The sequence below is a fragment of the Watersipora subatra genome, chromosome 4, assembly GCF_963576615.1.
Source record: "Watersipora subatra chromosome 4, tzWatSuba1.1, whole genome shotgun sequence".
NCBI lineage: Eukaryota > Metazoa > Bryozoa > Gymnolaemata > Cheilostomatida > Watersiporidae > Watersipora > Watersipora subatra.
The window spans coordinates 768,848-796,573 of NC_088711.1; the positions used below are offsets into that span (position 1 = coordinate 768,848).

The window sequence follows — 27,726 nt, forward strand, 5'->3', positions numbered from 1 at the left end:
ATCACCTGCGCGCGTATCTATAAATTCACTGCAAACCTTCCAAATAATTCTTATACAAGAAGACGATGTCATCGTAGGATACTGAATACGATTTGTTTAAAAGTATAGTCATTGCGTACCACATCTCGTCTGCTCCAGTCCTGCAATCATAAGTCTTGTCACATACGCTCAGCCCGTGAATACATTTTCCGTCACCGCAAGGAAACTCATCTTCTCCACACATATTCATCATGTTGTCGATAGGCTCTGACAAACATCGCTCTTCCGGTAACTTCATGCACAGCATCACCAGCTGTTCTCGCCCTTCTCCGGAGCAATACTCGTACGTAGCATCTGCAAAATGAACAGGTGAAAATGACTAGCTAGAAATTTTTGAGACATCGAAATGTATTTTCGAAACAGTCATTACAAGAGGGCAAGATAGAAGCGTACTTAGACATGTATTTCTACAGAGCTGTAACTCGAATCCCATCAGACATCTTGGGAACATCATGTTGCAGACACCCCATTTAGCCGTCAACTCATTTATAGTACAATTAGCCAGCGCCTTCTGAATGGTCGTCGAGAAGTTCAAATAGTCTTCTTCCGTCTCCAATTCAAAGATCTTATTTGGATAGGTGGTGTATGGAACGATATCTTTACATTCCTCAGGCGCAGGAGAACACTTTTCATCACTTCAAAACAAACAGAAAAATCATATCGAAATGGTTGAGCTCATGCTTGTAACTTCACAGAAGTTAGTACAGAAAGCTATGAACAGTTACAGGTAATGCGTAAATGTGAAAACACACCCATGTGAAAACTGCATTAAATAAACCTAGTCAAGTTCTGTCCATGAAGCAGGAGACAATAAACTCGTATAAGACCATAATGTACTCAGAAATCCGGCTTTTGGTTTCTACATATTACAGTGAACGCAGAACATCGAAAATACAACTGACATCGCATCGTTTATGAGTGTAAATATCTCAAGTAGCAAAATCACCTGCGCGCGTATCTATAAATTCACTGCAAACCTTCCAAATAATTCTTATACAAGAAGACGATGTCATCGTAGGATACTGAATACGATTTGTTTAAAAGTATAGTCATTGCGTACCACATCTCGTCTGCTCCAGTCCTGCAATCATAAGTCTTGTCACATACGCTCAGCCCGTGAATACATTTTCCGTCACCGCAAGGAAACTCATCTTCTCCACACATATTCATCATGTTGTCGATAGGCTCTGACAAACATCGCTCTTCCGGTAACTTCATGCACAGCATCACCAGCTGTTCTCGCCCTTCTCCGGAGCAATACTCGTACGTAGCATCTGCAAAATGAACAGGTGAAAATGACTAGCTAGAAATTTTTGAGACAACGAAATATATTTTCGAAACAGTCATTACAAGAGGGCAAGATAGAAGCGTACTTAGACATGTATTTCTACAGAGCTGTAACTCGAATCCCATCAGACATCTTGGGAACATCATGTTGCAGACATCCCATTTAGCCGTTAACTCATCTATAGTACAATTAGCCAGCGCCTTCTGAATGGTCGTCGAGAAGTTCAAATAATCTTCTTCCGTCTCCAATTCAAAGATCTTATTTGGATAGGTGGTGTATGGAACGATATCTTTACATTCCTCGGGCGCAGGAGAACACTTTTCATCACTTCAAAACAAACAGAAAAATCATATCGAAATGGTTGAGCTCATGCTTGTAACTTCACAGAAGTTAGTACAGAAAGCTATGAACAGTTACAGGTAATGCGTAAATGTGAAAACACACCCATGTGAAAACCGCATTAAATAAACCTAGTCAAGTTCTGTCCATGAAGCAGGAGACAATAAACTCGTATAAGACCATAAAGTACTCAAAAATCCGGCTTTTGGTTTCTACATATTACAGTGAACGCAGAACATCGAAAATACAACTGACATCGCATCGTTTATGAGTGTAAATATCTCAAGTAGCAAAATCACCTGCGCGCGTATCTATAAATTCACTGCAAACCTTCCAAATAATTCTTATACAAGAAGACGATGTCATCGTAGGATACTGAATACGATTTGTTTAAAAGTATAGTCATTGCGTACCACATCTCGTCTGCTCCAGTCCTGCAATCATAAGTCTTGTCACATACGCTCAACCCGTGAATACATTTTCCGTCACCGCAAGGAAACTCATCTTCTCCACACATATTCATCATGTTGTCGATAGGCTCTGACAAACATCGCTCTTCCGGTAACTTCATGCACAGCATCACCAGCTGTTCTCGCCCTTCTCCGGAGCAATACTCGTACGTAGCATCTGCAAAATGAACAGGTGAAAATGACTAGCTAGAAATTTTTGAGACAACGAAATATATTTTCGAAACAGTCATTACAAGAGGGCAAGATAGAAGCGTACTTAGACATGTATTTCTACAGAGCTGTAACTCGAATCCCATCAGACATCTTGGGAACATCATGTTGCAGACACCCCATTTAGCCGTTAACTCATCTATAGTACAATTAGCCAGCGCCTTCTGAATGGTCGTCGAGAAGTTCAAATAGTCTTCTTCCGTCTCCAATTCAAAGATCTTATTTGGATAGGTGGTGTATGGAACGATATCTTTACATTCCTCGGGCGCAGGAGAACACTTTTCATCACTTCAAAACAAACAGAAAAATCATATCGAAATGGTTGAGCTCATGCTTGTAACTTCACAGAAGTTAGTACAGAAAGCTATGAACAGTTACAGGTAATGCGTAAATGTGAAAACACACCCATGTGAAAACCGCATTAAATAAACCTAGTCAAGTTCTGTCCATGAAGCAGGAGACAATAAACTCGTATAAGACCATAAAGTACTCAAAAATCCGGCATATGGTTTCTACATATTACAGTGAACGCAGAACATCGAAAATACAACTGACATCGCATCGTTTATGAGTGTAAATATCTCAAGTAGCAAAATCACCTGCGCGCGTATCTATAAATTCACTGCAAACCTTCCAAACAATTCTTATACATGAAGACGATGTCGTCGTAGGATAATGAATACGATTTGTTTAAAAATATAATCATTGCGTACCACATCTCGTCTGCTCCAGTCCTGCAATCATAAGTCTTGTCACATACGCTCAACGAGTGAATACATTTTCCGTCACCGCAAGGAAACTCATCTTCTCCACACATATTCATCATGTTGTCGATAGGCTCTGACAAACATCGATCTTCCGGTAACTTCATGCACAGCATCACCAGCTGTTCTCGCCCTTCTCCGGAGCAATACTCGTACGTAGCATCTGCAAAATGAACAGGTGAAAATGACTAGCTAGAAATTTTTGAGACAACGAAATGTATTTTCGAAACAGTCATTACAAGAGGGCAAGATAGAAGCGTACTTAGACATGTATTTCTACAGAGCTGTAACTCGAATCCCATCAGACATCTTGGGAACATCATGTTGCAGACACCCCATTTAGCCGTTAACTCATCTATAGTACAATTAGCCAGCGCCTTCTGAATGGTCGTCGAGAAGTTCAAATAATCTTCTTCCGTCTCCAATTCAAAGATCTTATTTGGATAGGTGGTGTATGGAACGATATCTTTACATTCCTCGGGCGCAGGAGAACACTTTTCATCACTTCAAAACAAACAGAAAAATCATATCGAAATGGTTGAGCTCATGCTTGTAACTTCACAGAAGTTAGTACAGAAAGCTATGAACAGTTACAGGTAATGCGTAAATGTGAAAACACACCCATGTGAAAACCGCATTAAATAAACCTAGTCAAGTTCTGTCCATGAAGCAGGAGACAATAAACTCGTATAAGACCATAAAGTACTCAAAAATCCGGCTTTTGGTTTCTACATATTACAGTGAACGCAGAACATCGAAAATACAACTGACATCGCATCGTTTATGAGTGTAAATATCTCAAGTAACAAAATCACCTGCGCGCGTATCTATAAATTCACTGCAAACCTTCCAAATAATTCTTATACAAGAAGACGATGTCATCGTAGGATACTGAATACGATTTGTTTAAAAGTATAGTCATTGCGTACCACATCTCGTCTGCTCCAGTCCTGCAATCATAAGTCTTGTCACATACGCTCAGCCCGTGAATACATTTTCCGTCACCGCAAGGAAACTCATCTTCTCCACACATATTCATCATGTTGTCGATAGGCTCTGACAAACATCGCTCTTCCGGTAACTTCATGCACAGCATCACCAGCTGTTCTCGCCCTTCTCCGGAGCAATACTCGTACGTAGCATCTGCAAAATGAACAGGTGAAAATGACTAGCTAGAAATTTTTGAGACAACGAAATATATTTTCGAAACAGTCATTACAAGAGGGCAAGATAGAAGCGTACTTAGACATGTATTTCTACAGAGCTGTAACTCGAATCCCATCAGACATCTTGGGAACATCATGTTGCAGACACCCCATTTAGCCGTTAACTCATCTATAGTACAATTAGCCAGCGCCTTCTGAATGGTCGTCGAGAAGTTCAAATAGTCTTCTTCCGTCTCCAATTCAAAGATCTTATTTGGATAGGTGGTGTATGGAACGATATCTTTACATTCCTCGGGCGCAGGAGAACACTTTTCATCACTTCAAAACAAACAGAAAAATCATATCGAAATGGTTGAGCTCATGCTTGTAACTTCACAGAAGTTAGTACAGAAAGCTATGAACAGTTACAGGTAATGCGTAAATGTGAAAACACACCCATGTGAAAACCGCATTAAATAAACCTAGTCAAGTTCTGTCCATGAAGCAGGAGACAATAAACTCGTATAAGACCATAAAGTACTCAAAAATCCGGCATATGGTTTCTACATATTACAGTGAACGCAGAACATCGAAAATACAACTGACATCGCATCGTTTATGAGTGTAAATATCTCAAGTAGCAAAATCACCTGCGCGCGTATCTATAAATTCACTGCAAACCTTCCAAACAATTCTTATACATGAAGACGATGTCGTCGTAGGATAATGAATACGATTTGTTTAAAAATATAATCATTGCGTACCACATCTCGTCTGCTCCAGTCCTGCAATCATAAGTCTTGTCACATACGCTCAACCCGTGAATACATTTTCCGTCACCGCAAGGAAACTCATCTTCTCCACACATATTCATCATGTTGTCGATAGGCTCTGACAAACATCGATCTTCCGGTAACTTCATGCACAGCATCACCAGCTGTTCTCGCCCTTCTCCGGAGCAATACTCGTACGTAGCATCTGCAAAATGAACAGGTGAAAATGACTAGCTAGAAATTTTTGAGACAACGAAATGTATTTTCGAAACAGTCATTACAAGAGGGCAAGATAGAAGCGTACTTAGACATGTATTTCTACAGAGCTGTAACTCGAATCCCATCAGACATCTTGGGAACATCATGTTGCAGACACCCCATTTAGCCGTTAACTCATCTATAGTACAATTAGCCAGCGCCTTCTGAATGGTCGTCGAGAAGTTCAAATAATCTTCTTCCGTCTCCAATTCAAAGATCTTATTTGGATAGGTGGTGTATGGAACGATATCTTTACATTCCTCGGGCGCAGGAGAACACTTTTCATCACTTCAAAACAAACAGAAAAATCATATCGAAATGGTTGAGCTCATGCTTGTAACTTCACAGAAGTTAGTACAGAAAGCTATGAACAGTTACAGGTAATGCGTAAATGTGAAAACACACCCATGTGAAAACCGCATTAAATAAACCTAGTCAAGTTCTGTCCATGAAGCAGGAGACAATAAACTCGTATAAGACCATAAAGTACTCAAAAATCCGGCTTTTGGTTTCTACATATTACAGTGAACGCAGAACATCGAAAATACAACTGACATCGCATCGTTTATGAGTGTAAATATCTCAAGTAACAAAATCACCTGCGCGCGTATCTATAAATTCACTGCAAACCTTCCAAATAATTCTTATACAAGAAGACGATGTCATCGTAGGATACTGAATACGATTTGTTTAAAAGTATAGTCATTGCGTACCACATCTCGTCTGCTCCAGTCCTGCAATCATAAGTCTTGTCACATACGCTCAGCCCGTGAATACATTTTCCGTCACCGCAAGGAAACTCATCTTCTCCACACATATTCATCATGTTGTCGATAGGCTCTGACAAACATCGCTCTTCCGGTAACTTCATGCACAGCATCACCAGCTGTTCTCGCCCTTCTCCGGAGCAATACTCGTACGTAGCATCTGCAAAATGAACAGGTGAAAATGACTAGCTAGAAATTTTTGAGACAACGAAATATATTTTCGAAACAGTCATTACAAGAGGGCAAGATAGAAGCGTACTTAGACATGTATTTCTACAGAGCTGTAACTCGAATCCCATCAGACATCTTGGGAACATCATGTTGCAGACACCCCATTTAGCCGTTAACTCATCTATAGTACAATTAGCCAGCGCCTTCTGAATGGTCGTCGAGAAGTTCAAATAGTCTTCTTCCGTCTCCAATTCAAAGATCTTATTTGGATAGGTGGTGTATGGAACGATATCTTTACATTCCTCGGGCGCAGGAGAACACTTTTCATCACTTCAAAACAAACAGAAAAATCATATCGAAATGGTTGAGCTCATGCTTGTAACTTCACAGAAGTTAGTACAGAAAGCTATGAACAGTTACAGGTAATGCGTAAATGTGAAAACACACCCATGTGAAAACCGCATTAAATAAACCTAGTCAAGTTCTGTCCATGAAGCAGGAGACAATAAACTCGTATAAGACCATAAAGTACTCAAAAATCCGGCATATGGTTTCTACATATTACAGTGAACGCAGAACATCGAAAATACAACTGACATCGCATCGTTTATGAGTGTAAATATCTCAAGTAGCAAAATCACCTGCGCGCGTATCTATAAATTCACTGCAAACCTTCCAAACAATTCTTATACATGAAGACGATGTCGTCGTAGGATAATGAATACGATTTGTTTAAAAATATAATCATTGCGTACCACATCTCGTCTGCTCCAGTCCTGCAATCATAAGTCTTGTCACATACGCTCAACCCGTGAATACATTTTCCGTCACCGCAAGGAAACTCATCTTCTCCACACATATTCATCATGTTGTCGATAGGCTCTGACAAACATCGATCTTCCGGTAACTTCATGCACAGCATCACCAGCTGTTCTCGCCCTTCTCCGGAGCAATACTCGTACGTAGCATCTGCAAAATGAACAGGTGAAAATGACTAGCTAGAAATTTTTGAGACAACGAAATGTATTTTCGAAACAGTCATTACAAGAGGGCAAGATAGAAGCGTACTTAGACATGTATTTCTACAGAGCTGTAACTCGAATCCCATCAGACATCTTGGGAACATCATGTTGCAGACACCCCATTTAGCCGTTAACTCATCTATAGTACAATTAGCCAGCGCCTTCTGAATGGTCGTCGAGAAGTTCAAATAATCTTCTTCCGTCTCCAATTCAAAGATCTTATTTGGATAGGTGGTGTATGGAACGATATCTTTACATTCCTCGGGCGCAGGAGAACACTTTTCATCACTTCAAAACAAACAGAAAAATCATATCGAAATGGTTGAGCTCATGCTTGTAACTTCACAGAAGTTAGTACAGAAAGCTATGAACAGTTACAGGTAATGCGTAAATGTGAAAACACACCCATGTGAAAACCGCATTAAATAAACCTAGTCAAGTTCTGTCCATGAAGCAGGAGACAATAAACTCGTATAAGACCATAAAGTACTCAAAAATCCGGCATATGGTTTCTACATATTACAGTGAACGCAGAACATCGAAAATACAACTGACATCGCATCGTTTATGAGTGTAAATATCTCAAGTAGCAAAATCACCTGCGCGCGTATCTATAATTTCACTGCAAACCTTCCAAATAATTCTTATACAAGAAGACGATGTCATCGTAGGATACTGAATACGATTTGTTTAAAAGTATAATCATTGCGTACCACATCTCGTCTGCTCCAGTCCTGCAATCATAAGTCTTGTCACATACGCTCAGCCCGTGAATACATTTTCCGTCACCGCAAGGAAACTCATCTTCTCCACACATATTCATCATGTTGTCGATAGGCTCTGACAAACATCGCTCTTCCGGTAACTTCATGCACAGCATCACCAGCTGTTCTCGCCCTTCTCCGGAGCAATACTCGTACGTAGCATCTGCAAAATGAACAGGTGAAAATGACTAGCTAAAAATTTTTGAGACAACGAAATGTATTTTCGAAACAGTCATTACAAGAGGGCAAGATAGAAGCGTACTTAGACATGTATTTCTACAGAGCTGTAACTCGAATCCCATCAGACATCTTGGGAACATCATGTTGCAGACACCCCATTTAGCCGTTAACTCATCTATAGTACAATTAGCCAGCGCCTTCTGAATGGTCGTCGAGAAGTTCAAATAGTCTTCTTCCGTCTCCAATTCAAAGATCTTATTTGGATAGGTGGTGTATGGAACGATATCTTTACATTCCTCGGGCGCAGGAGAACACTTTTCATCACTTCAAAACAAACAGAAAAATCATATCGAAATGGTTGAGCTCATGCTTGTAACTTCACAGAAGTTAGTACAGAAAGCTATGAACAGTTACAGGTAATGCGTAAATGTGAAAACACACCCATGTGAAAACCGCATTAAATAAACCTAGTCAAGTTCTGTCCATGAAGCAGGAGACAATAAACTCGTATAAGACCATAAAGTACTCAAAAATCCGGCATATGGTTTCTACATATTACAGTGAACGCAGAACATCGAAAATACAACTGACATCGCATCGTTTATGAGTGTAAATATCTCAAGTAGCAAAATCACCTGCGCGCGTATCTATAAATTCACTGCAAACCTTCCAAATAATTCTTATACAAGAAGATGATGTCATCGTAGGATACTGAATACGATTTGTTTAAAAGTATAGTCATTGCGTACCACATCTCGTCTGCTCCAGTCCTGCAATCATAAGTCTTGTCACATACGCTCAACCCGTGAATACATTTTCCGTCACCGCAAGGAAACTCATCTTCTCCACACATATTCATCATGTTGTCGATAGGCTCTGACAAACATCGCTCTTCCGGTAACTTCATGCACAGCATCACCAGCTGTTCTCGCCCTTCTCCGGAGCAATACTCGTACGTAGCATCTGCAAAATGAACAGGTGAAAATGACTAGCTAGAAATTTTTGAGACAACGAAATGTATTTTCGAAACAGTCATTACAAGAGGGCAAGATAGAAGCGTACTTAGACATGTATTTCTACAGAGCTGTAACTCGAATCCCATCAGACATCTTGGGAACATCATGTTGCAGACACCCCATTTAGCCGTTAACTCATCTATAGTACAATTAGCCAGCGCCTTCTGAATGGTCGTCGAGAAGTTCAAATAGTCTTCTTCCGTCTCCAATTCAAAGATCTTATTTGGATAGGTGGTGTATGGAACGATATCTTTACATTCCTCGGGCGCAGGAGAACACTTTTCAGCACTTCAAAACAAACAGAAAAATCATATCGAAATGGTTGAGCTCATGCTTGTAACTTCACAGAAGTTAGTACAGAAAGCTATGAACAGTTGCAGGTAATGCGTAAATGTGAAAACACACCCATGTGAAAACCGCATTAAATAAACCTAGTCAAGTTCTGTCCATGAAGCAGGAGACAATAAACTCGTATAAGACCATAAAGTACTCAAAAATCCGGCTTTTGGTTTCTACATATTACAGTGAACGCAGAACATCGAAAATACAACTGACATCGCATCGTTTATGAGTGTAAATATCTCAAGTAGCAAAATCACCTGCGCACGTATCTATAAATTCACTGCAAACCTTCCAAATAATTCTTATACAAGAAGACGATGTCATCGTAGGATACTGAATACGATTTGTTTAAAAGTATAGTCATTGCGTACCACATCTCGTCTGCTCCAGTCCTGCAATCATAAGTCTTGTCACATACGCTCAGCCCGTGAATACATTTTCCGTCACCGCAAGGAAACTCATCTTCTCCACACATATTCATCATGTTGTCGATAGGCTCTGACAAACATCGCTCTTCCGGTAACTTCATGCACAGCATCACCAGCTGTTCTCGCCCTTCTCCGGAGCAATACTCGTACGTAGCATCTGCAAAATGAACAGGTGAAAATGACTAGCTAGAAATTTTTGAGACAACGAAATATATTTTCGAAACAGTCATTACAAGAGGGCAAGATAGAAGCGTACTTAGACATGTATTTCTACAGAGCTGTAACTCGAATCCCATCAGACATCTTGGGAACATCATGTTGCAGACACCCCATTTAGCCGTTAACTCATCTATAGTACAATTAGCCAGCGCCTTCTGAATGGTCGTCGAGAAGTTCAAATAGTCTTCTTCCGTCTCCAATTCAAAGATCTTATTTGGATAGGTGGTGTATGGAACGATATCTTTACATTCCTCGGGCGCAGGAGAACACTTTTCATCACTTCAAAACAAACAGAAAAATCATATCGAAATGGTTGAGCTCATGCTTGTAACTTCACAGAAGTTAGTACAGAAAGCTATGAACAGTTACAGGTAGTGCGTATATGTGAAAACACACCCATGTGAAAACCGCATTAAATAAACCTAGTCAAGTTCTGTCCATGGAGCAGAAGACAAAAAACTCGTATAAGACCATAAAGTACTCAAAAATCCGGCATATGGTTTCTACATATTACAGTGAACGCAGAACATCGAAAATACAACTGACATCGCATCGTTTATGAGTGTAAAAATCTCAAGTAGCAAAATCACCTGCGCGCGTATCTATAAATTCACTGCAAACCTTCCAAACAATTCTTATACATGAAGACGATGTCGTCGTAGGATAATGAATACGATTTGTTTAAAAATATAATCATTGCGTACCACATCTCGTCTGCTCCAGTCCTGCAATCATAAGTCTTGTCACATACGCTCAACCCGTGAATACATTTTCCGTCACCGCAAGGAAACTCATCTTCTCCACACATATTCATCATGTTGTCGATAGGCTCTGACAAACATCGATCTTCCGGTAACTTCATGCACAGCATCACCAGCTGTTCTCGCCCTTCTCCGGAGCAATACTCGTACGTAGCATCTGCAAAATGAACAGGTGAAAATGACTAGCTAGAAATTTTTGAGACAACGAAATGTATTTTCGAAACAGTCATTACAAGAGGGCAAGATAGAAGCGTACTTAGACATGTATTTCTACAGAGCTGTAACTCGAATCCCATCAGACATCTTGGGAACATCATGTTGCAGACACCCCATTTAGCCGTTAACTCATCTATAGTACAATTAGCCAGCGCCTTCTGAATGGTCGTCGAGAAGTTCAAATAGTCTTCTTCCGTCTCCAATTCAAAGATCTTATTTGGATAGGTGGTGTATGGAACGATATCTTTACATTCCTCGGGCGCAGGAGAACACTTTTCATCACTTCAGAACAAACAGAAAAATCATATCGAAATGGTTGAGCTCATGCTTGTAACTTCACAGAAGTTAGTACAGAAAGCTATGAACAGTTACAGGTAATGCGTAAATGTGAAAACACACCCATGTGAAAACCGCATTAAATAAACCTAGTCAAGTTCTGTCTATGGAGCAGAAGACAACAAACTCGTATAAGACCATAAAGGACTCAAAAATCCGGCATATGGTTTCTACATATTACAGTGAACGCAGAACATTGAAAATACAACTGACATCGCATCGTTTATGAGTGTAAATATCTCAAGTAGCAAAATCACCTGCGCGCGTATCTATAAATTCACTGCAAACCTTCCAAATAATTCTTATACAAGAAGACGATGTCATCGTAGGATACTGAATACGATTTGTTTAAAAGTATAGTCATTGCGTACCACATCTCGTCTGCTCCAGTCCTGCAATCATAAGTCTTGTCACATACGCTCAGCCCGTGAATACATTTTCCGTCACCGCAAGGAAACTCATCTTCTCCACACATATTCATCATGTTGTCGATAGGCTCTGACAAACATCGCTCTTCCGGTAACTTCATGCACAGCATCACCAGCTGTTCTCGCCCTTCTCCGGAGCAATACTCGTACGTAGCATCTGCAAAATGAACAGGTGAAAATGACTAGCTAGAAATTTTTGAGACATCGAAATGTATTTTCGAAACAGTCATTACAAGAGGGCAAGATAGAAGCGTACTTAGACATGTATTTCTACAGAGCTGTAACTCGAATCCCATCAGACATCTTGGGAACATCATGTTGCAGACACCCCATTTAGCCGTCAACTCATTTATAGTACAATTAGCCAGCGCCTTCTGAATGGTCGTCGAGAAGTTCAAATAGTCTTCTTCCGTCTCCAATTCAAAGATCTTATTTGGATAGGTGGTGTATGGAACGATATCTTTACATTCCTCAGGCGCAGGAGAACACTTTTCATCACTTCAAAACAAACAGAAAAATCATATCGAAATGGTTGAGCTCATGCTTGTAACTTCACAGAAGTTAGTACAGAAAGCTATGAACAGTTACAGGTAATGCGTAAATGTGAAAACACACCCATGTGAAAACTGCATTAAATAAACCTAGTCAAGTTCTGTCCATGAAGCAGGAGACAATAAACTCGTATAAGACCATAATGTACTCAGAAATCCGGCTTTTGGTTTCTACATATTACAGTGAACGCAGAACATCGAAAATACAACTGACATCGCATCGTTTATGAGTGTAAATATCTCAAGTAGCAAAATCACCTGCGCGCGTATCTATAAATTCACTGCAAACCTTCCAAATAATTCTTATACAAGAAGACGATGTCATCGTAGGATACTGAATACGATTTGTTTAAAAGTATAGTCATTGCGTACCACATCTCGTCTGCTCCAGTCCTGCAATCATAAGTCTTGTCACATACGCTCAGCCCGTGAATACATTTTCCGTCACCGCAAGGAAACTCATCTTCTCCACACATATTCATCATGTTGTCGATAGGCTCTGACAAACATCGCTCTTCCGGTAACTTCATGCACAGCATCACCAGCTGTTCTCGCCCTTCTCCGGAGCAATACTCGTACGTAGCATCTGCAAAATGAACAGGTGAAAATGACTAGCTAGAAATTTTTGAGACAACGAAATATATTTTCGAAACAGTCATTACAAGAGGGCAAGATAGAAGCGTACTTAGACATGTATTTCTACAGAGCTGTAACTCGAATCCCATCAGACATCTTGGGAACATCATGTTGCAGACACCCCATTTAGCCGTTAACTCATCTATAGTACAATTAGCCAGCGCCTTCTGAATGGTCGTCGAGAAGTTCAAATAGTCTTCTTCCGTCTCCAATTCAAAGATCTTATTTGGATAGGTGGTGTATGGAACGATATCTTTACATTCCTCGGGCGCAGGAGAACACTTTTCATCACTTCAAAACAAACAGAAAAATCATATCGAAATGGTTGAGCTCATGCTTGTAACTTCACAGAAGTTAGTACAGAAAGCTATGAACAGTTACAGGTAGTGCGTATATGTGAAAACACACCCATGTGAAAACCGCATTAAATAAACCTAGTCAAGTTCTGTCCATGGAGCAGAAGACAAAAAACTCGTATAAGACCATAAAGTACTCAAAAATCCGGCATATGGTTTCTACATATTACAGTGAACGCAGAACATCGAAAATACAACTGACATCGCATCGTTTATGAGTGTAAAAATCTCAAGTAGCAAAATCACCTGCGCGCGTATCTATAAATTCACTGCAAACCTTCCAAACAATTCTTATACATGAAGACGATGTCGTCGTAGGATAATGAATACGATTTGTTTAAAAATATAATCATTGCGTACCACATCTCGTCTGCTCCAGTCCTGCAATCATAAGTCTTGTCACATACGCTCAACCCGTGAATACATTTTCCGTCACCGCAAGGAAACTCATCTTCTCCACACATATTCATCATGTTGTCGATAGGCTCTGACAAACATCGATCTTCCGGTAACTTCATGCACAGCATCACCAGCTGTTCTCGCCCTTCTCTGGAGCAATACTCGTACGTAGCATCTGCAAAATGAACAGGTGAAAATGACTAGCTAGAAATTTTTGAGACAACGAAATGTATTTTCGAAACAGTCATTACAAGAGGGCAAGATAGAAGCGTACTTAGACATGTATTTCTACAGAGCTGTAACTCGAATCCCATCAGACATCTTGGGAACATCATGTTGCAGACACCCCATTTAGCCGTTAACTCATCTATAGTACAATTAGCCAGCGCCTTCTGAATGGTCGTCGAGAAGTTCAAATAGTCTTCTTCCGTCTCCAATTCAAAGATCTTATTTGGATAGGTGGTGTATGGAACGATATCTTTACATTCCTCGGGCGCAGGAGAACACTTTTCATCACTTCAGAACAAACAGAAAAATCATATCGAAATGGTTGAGCTCATGCTTGTAACTTCACAGAAGTTAGTACAGAAAGCTATGAACAGTTACAGGTAATGCGTAAATGTGAAAACACACCCATGTGAAAACCGCATTAAATAAACCTAGTCAAGTTCTGTCTATGGAGCAGAAGACAACAAACTCGTATAAGACCATAAAGGACTCAAAAATCCGGCATATGGTTTCTACATATTACAGTGAACGCAGAACATTGAAAATACAACTGACATCGCATCGTTTATGAGTGTAAATATCTCAAGTAGCAAAATCACCTGCGCGCGTATCTATAAATTCACTGCAAACCTTCCAAATAATTCTTATACAAGAAGACGATGTCATCGTAGGATACTGAATACGATTTGTTTAAAAGTATAGTCATTGCGTACCACATCTCGTCTGCTCCAGTCCTGCAATCATAAGTCTTGTCACATACGCTCAGCCCGTGAATACATTTTCCGTCACCGCAAGGAAACTCATCTTCTCCACACATATTCATCATGTTGTCGATAGGCTCTGACAAACATCGCTCTTCCGGTAACTTCATGCACAGCATCACCAGCTGTTCTCGCCCTTCTCCGGAGCAATACTCGTACGTAGCATCTGCAAAATGAACAGGTGAAAATGACTAGCTAGAAATTTTTGAGACATCGAAATGTATTTTCGAAACAGTCATTACAAGAGGGCAAGATAGAAGCGTACTTAGACATGTATTTCTACAGAGCTGTAACTCGAATCCCATCAGACATCTTGGGAACATCATGTTGCAGACACCCCATTTAGCCGTCAACTCATTTATAGTACAATTAGCCAGCGCCTTCTGAATGGTCGTCGAGAAGTTCAAATAGTCTTCTTCCGTCTCCAATTCAAAGATCTTATTTGGATAGGTGGTGTATGGAACGATATCTTTACATTCCTCAGGCGCAGGAGAACACTTTTCATCACTTCAAAACAAACAGAAAAATCATATCGAAATGGTTGAGCTCATGCTTGTAACTTCACAGAAGTTAGTACAGAAAGCTATGAACAGTTACAGGTAATGCGTAAATGTGAAAACACACCCATGTGAAAACTGCATTAAATAAACCTAGTCAAGTTCTGTCCATGAAGCAGGAGACAATAAACTCGTATAAGACCATAATGTACTCAGAAATCCGGCTTTTGGTTTCTACATATTACAGTGAACGCAGAACATCGAAAATACAACTGACATCGCAGCGTTTATGAGTGTAAATATCTCAAGTAGCAAAATCACCTGCGCGAGTATCTATAAATTCACTGCAAACCTTCCAAATAATTCTTATACAAGAAGACGATGTCATCGTAGGATACTGAATACGATTTGTTTAAAAGTATAGTCATTGCGTACCACATCTCGTCTGCTCCAGTCCTGCAATCATAAGTCTTGTCACATACGCTCAGCCCGTGAATACATTTTCCGTCACCGCAAGGAAACTCATCTTCTCCACACATATTCATCATGTTGTCGATAGGCTCTGACAAACATCGCTCTTCCGGTAACTTCATGCACAGCATCACCAGCTGTTCTCGCCCTTCTCCGGAGCAATACTCGTACGTAGCATCTGCAAAATGAACAGGTGAAAATGACTAGCTAGAAATTTTTGAGACAACGAAATATATTTTCGAAACAGTCATTACAAGAGGGCAAGATAGAAGCGTACTTAGACATGTATTTCTACAGAGCTGTAACTCGAATCCCATCAGACATCTTGGGAACATCATGTTGCAGACACCCCATTTAGCCGTTAACTCATCTATAGTACAATTAGCCAGCGCCTTCTGAATGGTCGTCGAGAAGTTCAAATAGTCTTCTTCCGTCTCCAATTCAAAGATCTTATTTGGATAGGTGGTGTATGGAACGATATCTTTACATTCCTCGGGCGCAGGAGAACACTTTTCATCACTTCAAAACAAACAGAAAAATCATATCGAAATGGTTGAGCTCATGCTTGTAACTTCACAGAAGTTAGTACAGAAAGCTATGAACAGTTACAGGTAGTGCGTATATGTGAAAACACACCCATGTGAAAACCGCATTAAATAAACCTAGTCAAGTTCTGTCCATGGAGCAGAAGACAAAAAACTCGTATAAGACCATAAAGTACTCAAAAATCCGGCATATGGTTTCTACATATTACAGTGAACGCAGAACATCGAAAATACAACTGACATCGCATCGTTTATGAGTGTAAAAATCTCAAGTAGCAAAATCACCTGCGCGCGTATCTATAAATTCACTGCAAACCTTCCAAACAATTCTTATACATGAAGACGATGTCGTCGTAGGATAATGAATACGATTTGTTTAAAAATATAATCATTGCGTACCACATCTCGTCTGCTCCAGTCCTGCAATCATAAGTCTTGTCACATACGCTCAACCCGTGAATACATTTTCCGTCACCGCAAGGAAACTCATCTTCTCCACACATATTCATCATGTTGTCGATAGGCTCTGACAAACATCGATCTTCCGGTAACTTCATGCACAGCATCACCAGCTGTTCTCGCCCTTCTCTGGAGCAATACTCGTACGTAGCATCTGCAAAATGAACAGGTGAAAATGACTAGCTAGAAATTTTTGAGACAACGAAATGTATTTTCGAAACAGTCATTACAAGAGGGCAAGATAGAAGCGTACTTAGACATGTATTTCTACAGAGCTGTAACTCGAATCCCATCAGACATCTTGGGAACATCATGTTGCAGACACCCCATTTAGCCGTTAACTCATCTATAGTACAATTAGCCAGCGCCTTCTGAATGGTCGTCGAGAAGTTCAAATAGTCTTCTTCCGTCTCCAATTCAAAGATCTTATTTGGATAGGTGGTGTATGGAACGATATCTTTACATTCCTCGGGCGCAGGAGAACACTTTTCATCACTTCAGAACAAACAGAAAAATCATATCGAAATGGTTGAGCTCATGCTTGTAACTTCACAGAAGTTAGTACAGAAAGCTATGAACAGTTACAGGTAATGCGTAAATGTGAAAACACACCCATGTGAAAACCGCATTAAATAAACCTAGTCAAGTTCTGTCTATGGAGCAGAAGACAACAAACTCGTATAAGACCATAAAGGACTCAAAAATCCGGCATATGGTTTCTACATATTACAGTGAACGCAGAACATTGAAAATACAACTGACATCGCATCGTTTATGAGTGTAAATATCTCAAGTAGCAAAATCACCTGCGCGCGTATCTATAAATTCACTGCAAACCTTCCAAATAATTCTTATACAAGAAGACGATGTCATCGTAGGATACTGAATACGATTTGTTTAAAAGTATAGTCATTGCGTACCACATCTCGTCTGCTCCAGTCCTGCAATCATAAGTCTTGTCACATACGCTCAGCCCGTGAATACATTTTCCGTCACCGCAAGGAAACTCATCTTCTCCACACATATTCATCATGTTGTCGATAGGCTCTGACAAACATCGCTCTTCCGGTAACTTCATGCACAGCATCACCAGCTGTTCTCGCCCTTCTCCGGAGCAATACTCGTACGTAGCATCTGCAAAATGAACAGGTGAAAATGACTAGCTAGAAATTTTTGAGACATCGAAATGTATTTTCGAAACAGTCATTACAAGAGGGCAAGATAGAAGCGTACTTAGACATGTATTTCTACAGAGCTGTAACTCGAATCCCATCAGACATCTTGGGAACATCATGTTGCAGACACCCCATTTAGCCGTCAACTCATTTATAGTACAATTAGCCAGCGCCTTCTGAATGGTCGTCGAGAAGTTCAAATAGTCTTCTTCCGTCTCCAATTCAAAGATCTTATTTGGATAGGTGGTGTATGGAACGATATCTTTACATTCCTCAGGCGCAGGAGAACACTTTTCATCACTTCAAAACAAACAGAAAAATCATATCGAAATGGTTGAGCTCATGCTTGTAACTTCACAGAAGTTAGTACAGAAAGCTATGAACAGTTACAGGTAATGCGTAAATGTGAAAACACACCCATGTGAAAACTGCATTAAATAAACCTAGTCAAGTTCTGTCCATGAAGCAGGAGACAATAAACTCGTATAAGACCATAATGTACTCAGAAATCCGGCTTTTGGTTTCTACATATTACAGTGAACGCAGAACATCGAAAATACAACTGACATCGCATCGTTTATGAGTGTAAATATCTCAAGTAGCAAAATCACCTGCGCGCGTATCTATAAATTCACTGCAAACCTTCCAAATAATTCTTATACAAGAAGACGATGTCATCGTAGGATACTGAATACGATTTGTTTAAAAGTATAGTCATTGCGTACCACATCTCGTCTGCTCCAGTCCTGCAATCATAAGTCTTGTCACATACGCTCAGCCCGTGAATACATTTTCCGTCACCGCAAGGAAACTCATCTTCTCCACACATATTCATCATGTTGTCGATAGGCTCTGACAAACATCGCTCTTCCGGTAGCTTCATGCAAATGTTTTCCAATTCTTGCGTTTGGTTCTTCAAACATCCTTTCTCGATTGCCTCTAAACATATCGAACAAAACTAGATAACAACAAAAATCATTCAATATAGCATTTTAAAACTTGTTAGCATTTTTATATTTTCTTTAAATCACTTTAAAGCTTTTACTAATTACTCTACAGATATAATAGTTTAGATTCTCAGACTTTTCGTCTTTCCGTTCCATCCATTTTTTACCTAAACAGGTCTGTCGACATATATGCTGTTCCGACCCCAGCAGACATCTGGGAAAGGTCAGCTTACAAAACAGGGAGCGGGCCACACATTCATCTATCTTACAACTTTCCAGTTGGTTCTTGACTTCCACCATGAAGTTTGATTTCTCATCAGAAGTGTTCAGGCTGTAGACGGTGTTTGACAATGTTGTATATGGTACAATGTCTCTGCATTCCACTGGTACATCACTACTGCATGCTTCAGCACTGCAATACAAGATTGGTTCTCATTTCATCTTTTCATGTTTTACCAGTTTACCCATGATTAGTTTCTTGATTTGTTCTTTTTGCATCATAAACAATCTGTATGTAGTAGTAATGGAGATAAGAGGAAATACATATGTAGCTATTATATCAATTATAGGCCATGACATTAGTGACCCTGTCTCCAATGCATAATAGCATAGCTAATCAAGGTGCTGGGCCTGAATGTCAGTGAGCAAGCCTAGGTGTGGGCTATCTTACATTATCCAACAAGTACTCTTCCAATGCAATTTTAAATTTATCAATACATATTATCTCTGTGAGATAAACAGAAAGACCAACCGGACCAGGCCGCAGATATCTGATATGAGACCTGTCTGGGGCCACAATATGACATAAAAGTGGGCCTAGGTAACTGTAGAGTGAGCTAGTATGGTGCAGGTTTTAAGGCCATATATATATATATATATATATATATATATATATATATATATATATATATATATATATATATACATATATATATATATATATATATACCTGTCTTTGTCTGTCAATTTAGACTGCGGAGTAAGGTAGTATGGTACAGGTTTCAAGGCTATGTATATTTATACGTGTCCCTGTCAGTCAATTTGGCTAAAATTCGTCACTTACCAGCCAATTTCATCTGCTCCACTTTGGCAATCATATCTCTTGTCACAGACGGATAACACATCAATACATTTTCCATCCCCACAGTTGAATTGTTGATAGTCACATTGTCCGCTTTCCATAATAATTGACATGACAAGTTCAAAGACTGTCTGCCAATCAACTAATTCTAAACGGAAAACAAGCTAAATGTAAATAAATAGCATAAGTCAGCAAGCAACTTGTGATCGCAAGTTGCCCCTGGCAACATTTAACTTGGATCAATAAGCGGCTGTCAGCCCAGCAGCAAAAGGGCAGTTTGCAGCACAAGGGTCATACAGCAGCAAACAGATTTAAACAAATCTTGTGCCATACTATAACTTTTAACACGATCTGGTTTCCCAACAAGTTCAAATCTGAAAGCTGCTCTAACCTGTAACTGGGGAAACTTCTGTAGCATTCAATTGCGTGAGATAGCCAATCAGAGTTGAGGTGACATTTTCCAGCTCAGTAATAATTATTAGGCGGTCGATCGTCTGATTCTGACGGAAGACGAGAAGTACTTGCAGCACCAGATCGTTCATAGATTCCCTATCGATCAGGTTTATTAAATCAGTTAATAAAACAATGGTAGTAAATGCGGTAGTAAATGTAAGAAATTGCTGTCTACCCGCTTTAACAGCTTTCATGCATCATGTCAGCGATATTCTAGCATGAACTTTTGTAGCAAAATGTGAAAGGGCAAATGCACCGGCTTACAACATATCTTAAGAGCACTGACCAGACATTCCGCAGTCGGCAGCCGATGTAGACAGGCCGCAACGATGACTGAGCAATCCTCATATTTATAACTTCACACAACTGGTCAGATGTCTCGCCGAACTGTCTGCTCGAACTGTTGGTGAGTGTTTCATCTTTTGTCATGGCTGTTGTTATGTTTAGTACAAGTACAACTACAAGCAGAAGGTATCACTGCTAAGGTCATGTCTGATTTGTTGGCGTAACGGTGAGGTTCAGCCTAGCATAGGAACTTATTACGCGTTACATACAACCTTATATGGCAATCTTTACTATAATAAGAGCCGTGTTACATACAACCTTATATGGCAATCTTTACTATAATAAGAGCCGTGTTACATACAACCTTATATGGCAATCTTTACTATAATAAGAGCCGTGTTACATACAACCTTAATAGCCAGGCACATTACCAGCCGTGCCACTCAACCACCCTGCTACATCGCCGAATAATTGTACAGATATCTATTACACCCGATGATCTCTTACGGCACACCGGACGACCAGGGTACTAGTAATATATAAGCCAACATAGCGACATTTCACATAGCGGGGCTGCACATGGGTTAACATAGTCCAAGCTAACCGAAAATGGTAAAATAAAACATTGGGATACTTGAAAATTGGTGTTTGGCAACAACAAAAATAATGATTGACTGACTAAAGAAGCAACTATAAGGTCTGTTTAAGCAATTCCAAGCACTAAATTCATGCAATCGTCTTTATCGTTATAAGGCGTAAGCTGGAAAACGTTGTGGTTCCATCTCATTGGTCAAATGTAGCTCCTTAATACGTCATTTTGACTTTCTGCAATTTATTGGGATCTCTTCATTTTGTTTACAAGTTTAACAAGCAAACACTGAAGGATCAGCTTTGCCAGATCATCAAATATAGGCCGCCATTTTGTCTTTAAAAACATCCAGTTGACAATAGTGATAGAGGCTCATAGCCTGCTGGTGATAGCAATGTTTACTTACCCAGGTCGTCCGGGAGGGTCGGCTCTGTAGTGAACATAGAAGTAGTTGATAGGTGCTCTGTGCTGGTGCTCGTCATTGTCTGATCGAGGGTAGAAGCAGAGGTACTGGTGGTGGGGAGCGGGGCAGATGTTGACAAAGAGAACCCAATTATTATCAACAGCGAATCAATATCCTCTTCTGCAACAACTATTAGGAAACATGCTACTAGTTAAGCTCCTTAGCAGTGATAGTAAAATTTCTATTTAATGCTTCTTATCCCAACTTTCTCTATCCCAACTCTCCCTATCCCAACTCTCCCTATCTCGACTCTCCCTATCCCAACTCTCCCTATCTCAACTCTCCCTATCCCAACTCTCCCTGTCCCAACTCTCCCTATCTCAACTCTCCCTATATCAACTCTCCCTATCTCAACTCCCTATCTCACCTCTCCCTATCTCAACTCTCCCTATCCCAACTCTCCCTGTCCCAACTCTCCCTATCTCAACTCTCCCTATATCAACTCTCCCTATCTCAACTCTCCCTATCTCACCTCTCCCTATCTCAACTCTCCCTATATCAACTCTCCCTATCTCAACTCTCCCTATCCCAACTCTCCCTATCCCAACGCTCCCTATATTAACTCTCCCTATCTCAACTCTCCCTATCTCAGCTTTCCCTATCTCAACTCTCCCTTTCTTAACTTTCCTTATCCCAACTCTCCCTACCTCAACTCTCCCTATCTCAACTCTCCCTATCCCAACTCTCCCTACCCCAACTCTCCCTGTCCGAATGCTCTGACTGATTCTAATGATCCTCATAGCTATCCTAACAACCAGAGAACAACCTGCAGTAGTAAAGGCAATTGTTGCTTTACGAGGCCCACTCTGGGCCACACCAACTAGCAGACCCAACAGGTCAAACCACTAATTAGGAAAAGAAAAACATGAAGCAGCCGTGGCTTAATGGTCTGGAGTGCCTGTCCTGCAAACAGGAAGTTGCAGTTCCATTTTCAAAAAGCCCATTGTTGGTGACAAGAATTAAATTTTAAAGCGCTTTCTGCGGTTCCCTTGTCACTGGCCTGAGACATATTCAGCCAACACGCGCAGTCTCCACTTCCAGCAAGCAAAGCAGACTTCATACTCGATGTTTGAAGAGTTGCCCACCACACACAAGCAGTAGAATCCTATACAGGCATGAACTGCCTATTACTTTCCAGAAAACAGAGTGAAGGATACAGAGCTATGCTATTTGTGATATTCAGCTTTGCATGTTTTTGGCCACAGTAATCTAGTGTCAATATTTTTACTAAATTTTTCAAATCGGTTTCTACAATCGTGATTGCAAACAACCTCTTAAATTAAACAGCATCAGCACTTTTTTATATAAAGCAGCTTACTAGTGACTCTCTCCAGAAGCACTCCTTAAAAAAATGTTCGCTTGACACACTCAATGGTTGGTGCCAATGTGGCTTCCACCTGAACGAGTTGTATAACAGTGATATATCTTATCTGAATCAGTACTCACCATTGACAAAGACAGTGTCTGGTATTATGTCTGGCTGTTGGATTGGCAAGACCACTATAAGAACATCAAGCACCTGCTCCGCGTAATTATCTGCTACTGACATATTTGCTGCGGGACTTTCGTTGATGAAGGCAAATATTAGCACAAAATTGGCAATCAGGGATCCTGACCTAAAGACAAAGTGAAGTTAAGTTAACAGAGAGCTGATCAACACTGTGGAGAGATCACATGGGCTTGTTCACAATACTTACTCAAAGCTGGTCACGTGGCAGCCTTGATAGTCCGTTTCAAGGGAAGTGTTTTGGTAGGAGACAGCAACACTGGCGCAGAGATCTGAAGCCTCTGCCTCAAACTCGGGAGAAGACGAGTTGGCCAGTTCAGGTGAAAAGGTCTTGTTGAGGGCGAGTGAGGAGTTGTAGGCAGCTGTAAAAATGTTTGGTAACTTAAAACACATGGCAGACTACGGGCTACCTTCTATGCATGTATGTTGTAATCCCAAACTACAAGCACCTTTAGCCCTCTTAGCACCACTCTGTAGTATGGTTGACATGCAATACTACACAGCACCATGTACTCTACTGCAGGTCTCTTAATGACTTTTAAAGAGCAATGAAAAGCAAAATCTCCCTATTCTCTACTCCCTACGTACCGACGACTCGACCAGCTAAAGTTGTTGATGAGACAGCCAGCGTTTGTCCGGAGCTAGTAGTTGCCTCAATTGTGCTGTTTAACATTCCGGTTACTATTGTGGAACCTCCTGTAGCAGCAGTTGCGTTTGCAGAAACTGTTGATGTCACTGTTTCTGTAGACAAAGTCACAGCAACTGTTGTTGCACTTGCAGAAGAGATTGTTGTTGGAGAAGGTGCTGTTGTTGTAGATGAGGTTGTTGTTTCTGTAGGAGAAACTGTTGTTGCAGCAGGAGAGCCTGTTGTTGCAGCAGGAGAAACTGTTGCTGCTGTAGGAGAAACTGTTGCTGCTGTAGGAGAAACTGTTGCTGCTGTGGGAGGAACGGTTGTTGCAGCAGGAGAGCCTGTGGTTGCTACAGGAGAAACTGTTGTTGCAGCAGGAGAGCCTGTTGTTGCTACAGGAGAAACTTTTGCTGTTGTAGAAGAAGCGGTTGTTGCAACAGGAGAGCCTGTTGTTGCTACAGGAGAAACTGTTGCTGATGTAAGAGAAACTGTTGTTTCTGTAGGTGAAGCAGTGGTTGAAAATACTCCAAAGTTCTGGCCTAAAATAAAATTTACATCGTATAAAATGAATAATTTTATCTGTCAAAGAGTGACTACCATTTCCACTATAAATTCCTTATGAAAAGTATATTTGTTAGCCTGGAGTTTTATAGAAAGAAAAGAATAAAGAAAAGAGTAAATAAAAGAAACAAGGCAATAAGTTCCATCACTAGTAATTCATTGAGTGTATCCACAAACTTTGGGCCCAGTCTGTTTGTAGGTTGGCTATAAACACATGGAAGGAAATAAATTTAATTGGGAGCATAACTCCTCGGTAGTTTGAGCAGTTGCGAGTCTGTCTCGGGTGTAACAAATAGCTGGAGGTTTGTATGAGTCATACGATGAATTATTGTGGGCAGCCTCAGTAAACCTACCATCCAACTGCAGACTCGTAGGATCAACAGTGTATTCACCAAATGTATCAGCTGTGGCAGCAGAGAAAAGAGATTCTCTGAGGGCAGCAGTTATTGCATTGTTTGAGATATCAGCTTGAGATCTCTCATAGACCAGAGAGAATTCCACTATTACGCTTCCTGCACTGCAAATTATAAAATAGTGTGGTTTTTTGGGCTTCAATTCCATAATTTATGTCAGCCATCAACGAGGAAGGTTCTGAAAGAGTCAGCACACTTATTGAGTAAAATAAAGTAGATTTATCTAGCTTCTATGGCTGACCTCAAGGAGGCTGCAATACATGACGTACCAGAAAAAACATCTACATGATAAACATAAAACCATGGAAAGCAATCTATTAGTCAAGTTTGTTTAGAACATAATGAAAGTTATCAGCCATGATGGAATAATCAAAGATTTAACAAATATAAAACTGTAATAATTTCCTTTCTTCTTTGGAAATGCACCAAAGTCCTGTGCGTGCTTGAATAGTTTAAAGTTGAACAAGGATTCTCAATTATTGAATATTTATATAAAGGTAAAAAGTATATATTTACACGAGTTGCGTGACAGAACAGCTTGCATAAAGAGAAGACAATTCTGCAGTTTCTTCATTGAGTTTCTTCATCTGCATATATAAATTAAGGGTTTTAACAAACAGGGTGGCACAAAAACAGACATGCATTCGCATTATAGCTAACCACATGCAGCAGAAAGAAGGACAGAGAGACAAACAGACAGACAGCCAATTCAAACAAGATCCATTTGCGAAGAGTATGTCATTTACCACTTCTATGATGACATGTATATTTCCTTTTACGGTCTGGGTAAGTTTAAACAGCCCGGAGAATCCAGAAAAGCAATGTACAAGTTTGCTGACACAAAGAAACCTATAGGTTTGCTATAAATCCTGTCTTGAGATGAAAAGAAAAAAGGACTCGAGTAAGGGGCCAGGTCGAAAATAGACGAAGACAATGATAAAGAAAAGCTAACCACACAGACCACCTACCGATCTACAGAACTGAGTTTCAAAATCAGAGAATTGAGGAGAATTTTTATCAGCATACTCCGGAACATAGGCTATGTTTTCAAGCCTCATACTACCTGTGAAGGTTTCAGCTGTAACGATAAACCAAATAATGACAGGTGTATTTTTAGAACATTTTGCTAGTTGATAAAGTACAAATGCTGGAATGAATAAGAGAAGATATTACCTATGCTGTTACATGTACATGTATTAGGACTATATTATAAGAAGGTAATGACAAGACCAATACATCTAATTGTAACAACATACTTATCCCCCCCTTGCAATCCCCACTAGCCCTCTCTTGCTCTATAATGAAACTTCCAATTCCGTTTTGAGTTTTGTCTGCCGGTTTTCTTTTACCCTCATTCCCTTCAACTTCTTTACCCTCCATCTTTTTACCCTTTTTTGCTACTCTCCTTCCTTTTGCTCCCCTCCCATGACATGTTAACGTAAAGTAAGTACACGTATTCATAAGCATTATGAAACACTCTAAAATGCTTTGGGATTCAAACTATAAAAATGTAAGCAAGTAAATACTCACTAAATACAGTGCGTCTGACTGTCCCAGCAACTGTAACAGAGAAAACAACTTCCCAACAATAATCTCTCGCCATGATGCTACGTTATGTTCAATTTTGGAACACTTTTAAAACAAATAATTAAAAATTATAATATCAAAGCGTTATTTTACTCCTGGCAGCTCTAGGGCGGTGTACATAAGATTTGGCAGCCCTAGCAAAATGCTCTCACAACACCTGTGAGCATTGGCAAGACAGTCTATCAAAGATCAAAACACATATTATCAGCATAAGCTGAAAAAGATACCAGCTTGTAAAGGTGGGTAAAGCAATAAACGAACAGGTGAATAGCTTCATTTAAAGATGTTCAGCTATTATCTGGAAAATTAAACGAATATACCGATTATATCAGTATTAAAATTTTCAAGTAGTCTTTTGTTTCAATGAATGATTTTATGTCCATCTTGTTGCAAGTATGTAAGAAGATCTATGAGTTGTATGGATGACGGGGTGATAGGGTTGGGTGCACTTACCAAGTATAGATGCTGATACGATCGCTGTCAGTACGAGCAAGACACCAACTGCAAGCATTGTCCACACCATGCAACCATTCTCTCTTCTCTTCTTATTCAGCTTTACTAGCACATTTTCATACCACAAGCCACTGTAATATGAGAGTGCAAGTGTAGTTTAAACAAATATGCTACTACAGAGTAAATCAACAGAGTTACACTACTACAGGGTGAATTAATAAACGTATATACTACAACATAGTAAACCAATAGAGTTGCACTACTACACAGTGAACTAATAGAGGTATACTACTACAGGGTGAACTAATAGAGGTATACTACTACAGAGTAAACTAATAGAGGTATACTACTACAGAGTAAACTAATAGAGGTATCCTGCTACAGAGTGAACTAATAGAGGTATACTACTACAGAGTGAAATAATAGAGGTATACTACTACAGAGTAAACTAATAGAGGTATACTACTACAGAGTAAACTAATAGAGGTATCCTGCTACAGAGTGAACTAATAGAGGTATACTACTACAGAGTGAAATAATAGAGGTATACTACTACAGAGTAAACTAATAGAAGTATACTACTACAGAGTAAACTAATAGAGGTATACTACTACAGAGTGAACTAATAGAGGTATACTACTACAGAGTAAACTAATAGAGGTATACTATTACAGAGTGAACTAATAGAGGTATACTACTACAGAGTAAACTAATAGAGGTATACTACTACTGCTGAGCGAATTAA

The 27,726-nt window shown here is 39.9% G+C and overlaps 2 protein-coding genes across 2 annotated transcripts in view; one reads left to right on the forward strand and one right to left on the reverse strand.

The window, feature by feature from the left end:
- Positions 1–21,851, reverse strand: part of LOC137393135 (uncharacterized) — a 43,053-nt gene extending 21,202 nt beyond the window's left edge. Inside the window, exons 1-44 of the mRNA XM_068079560.1 lie at positions 21,776–21,851; positions 20,782–20,953; positions 20,434–20,591; positions 20,025–20,190; positions 19,129–19,373; positions 18,740–18,953; positions 18,020–18,314; positions 17,760–17,959; positions 17,138–17,334; positions 16,780–16,993; positions 16,158–16,354; positions 15,800–16,013; positions 15,133–15,374; positions 14,820–15,033; positions 14,153–14,394; positions 13,840–14,053; positions 13,218–13,414; positions 12,860–13,073; positions 12,193–12,434; positions 11,880–12,093; positions 11,163–11,454; positions 10,900–11,099; positions 10,278–10,474; positions 9,920–10,133; positions 9,253–9,494; positions 8,940–9,153; positions 8,273–8,514; positions 7,960–8,173; positions 7,243–7,534; positions 6,980–7,179; positions 6,313–6,554; positions 6,000–6,213; positions 5,333–5,574; positions 5,020–5,233; positions 4,398–4,594; positions 4,040–4,253; positions 3,373–3,614; positions 3,060–3,273; positions 2,393–2,634; positions 2,080–2,293; positions 1,458–1,654; positions 1,100–1,313; positions 433–674; positions 120–333 (exon numbers count right to left, since the gene is read on the reverse strand). Of these exons, the coding sequence (XP_067935661.1) occupies positions 120–333; positions 433–674; positions 1,100–1,313; positions 1,458–1,654; positions 2,080–2,293; positions 2,393–2,634; positions 3,060–3,273; positions 3,373–3,614; positions 4,040–4,253; positions 4,398–4,594; positions 5,020–5,233; positions 5,333–5,574; positions 6,000–6,213; positions 6,313–6,554; positions 6,980–7,179; positions 7,243–7,534; positions 7,960–8,173; positions 8,273–8,514; positions 8,940–9,153; positions 9,253–9,494; positions 9,920–10,133; positions 10,278–10,474; positions 10,900–11,099; positions 11,163–11,454; positions 11,880–12,093; positions 12,193–12,434; positions 12,860–13,073; positions 13,218–13,414; positions 13,840–14,053; positions 14,153–14,394; positions 14,820–15,033; positions 15,133–15,374; positions 15,800–16,013; positions 16,158–16,354; positions 16,780–16,993; positions 17,138–17,334; positions 17,760–17,959; positions 18,020–18,314; positions 18,740–18,953; positions 19,129–19,373; positions 20,025–20,190; positions 20,434–20,591; positions 20,782–20,953; positions 21,776–21,851 (9,536 nt within the window). The remainder of the gene's footprint in view (positions 1–119; positions 334–432; positions 675–1,099; positions 1,314–1,457; positions 1,655–2,079; positions 2,294–2,392; positions 2,635–3,059; positions 3,274–3,372; positions 3,615–4,039; positions 4,254–4,397; positions 4,595–5,019; positions 5,234–5,332; positions 5,575–5,999; positions 6,214–6,312; positions 6,555–6,979; positions 7,180–7,242; positions 7,535–7,959; positions 8,174–8,272; positions 8,515–8,939; positions 9,154–9,252; positions 9,495–9,919; positions 10,134–10,277; positions 10,475–10,899; positions 11,100–11,162; positions 11,455–11,879; positions 12,094–12,192; positions 12,435–12,859; positions 13,074–13,217; positions 13,415–13,839; positions 14,054–14,152; positions 14,395–14,819; positions 15,034–15,132; positions 15,375–15,799; positions 16,014–16,157; positions 16,355–16,779; positions 16,994–17,137; positions 17,335–17,759; positions 17,960–18,019; positions 18,315–18,739; positions 18,954–19,128; positions 19,374–20,024; positions 20,191–20,433; positions 20,592–20,781; positions 20,954–21,775) is intronic.
- Positions 21,852–22,020: 169 nt separating this feature from the next.
- LOC137393136 (phospholipid scramblase-like) lies at positions 22,021–22,656 on the forward strand. Its single transcript, XM_068079561.1, has one exon. It carries the CDS (start codon positions 22,021–22,023, stop codon positions 22,654–22,656), a length of 636 nt encoding a protein of 211 aa, XP_067935662.1.
- The last annotated feature ends 5,070 nt before the right edge of the window (positions 22,657–27,726 follow it).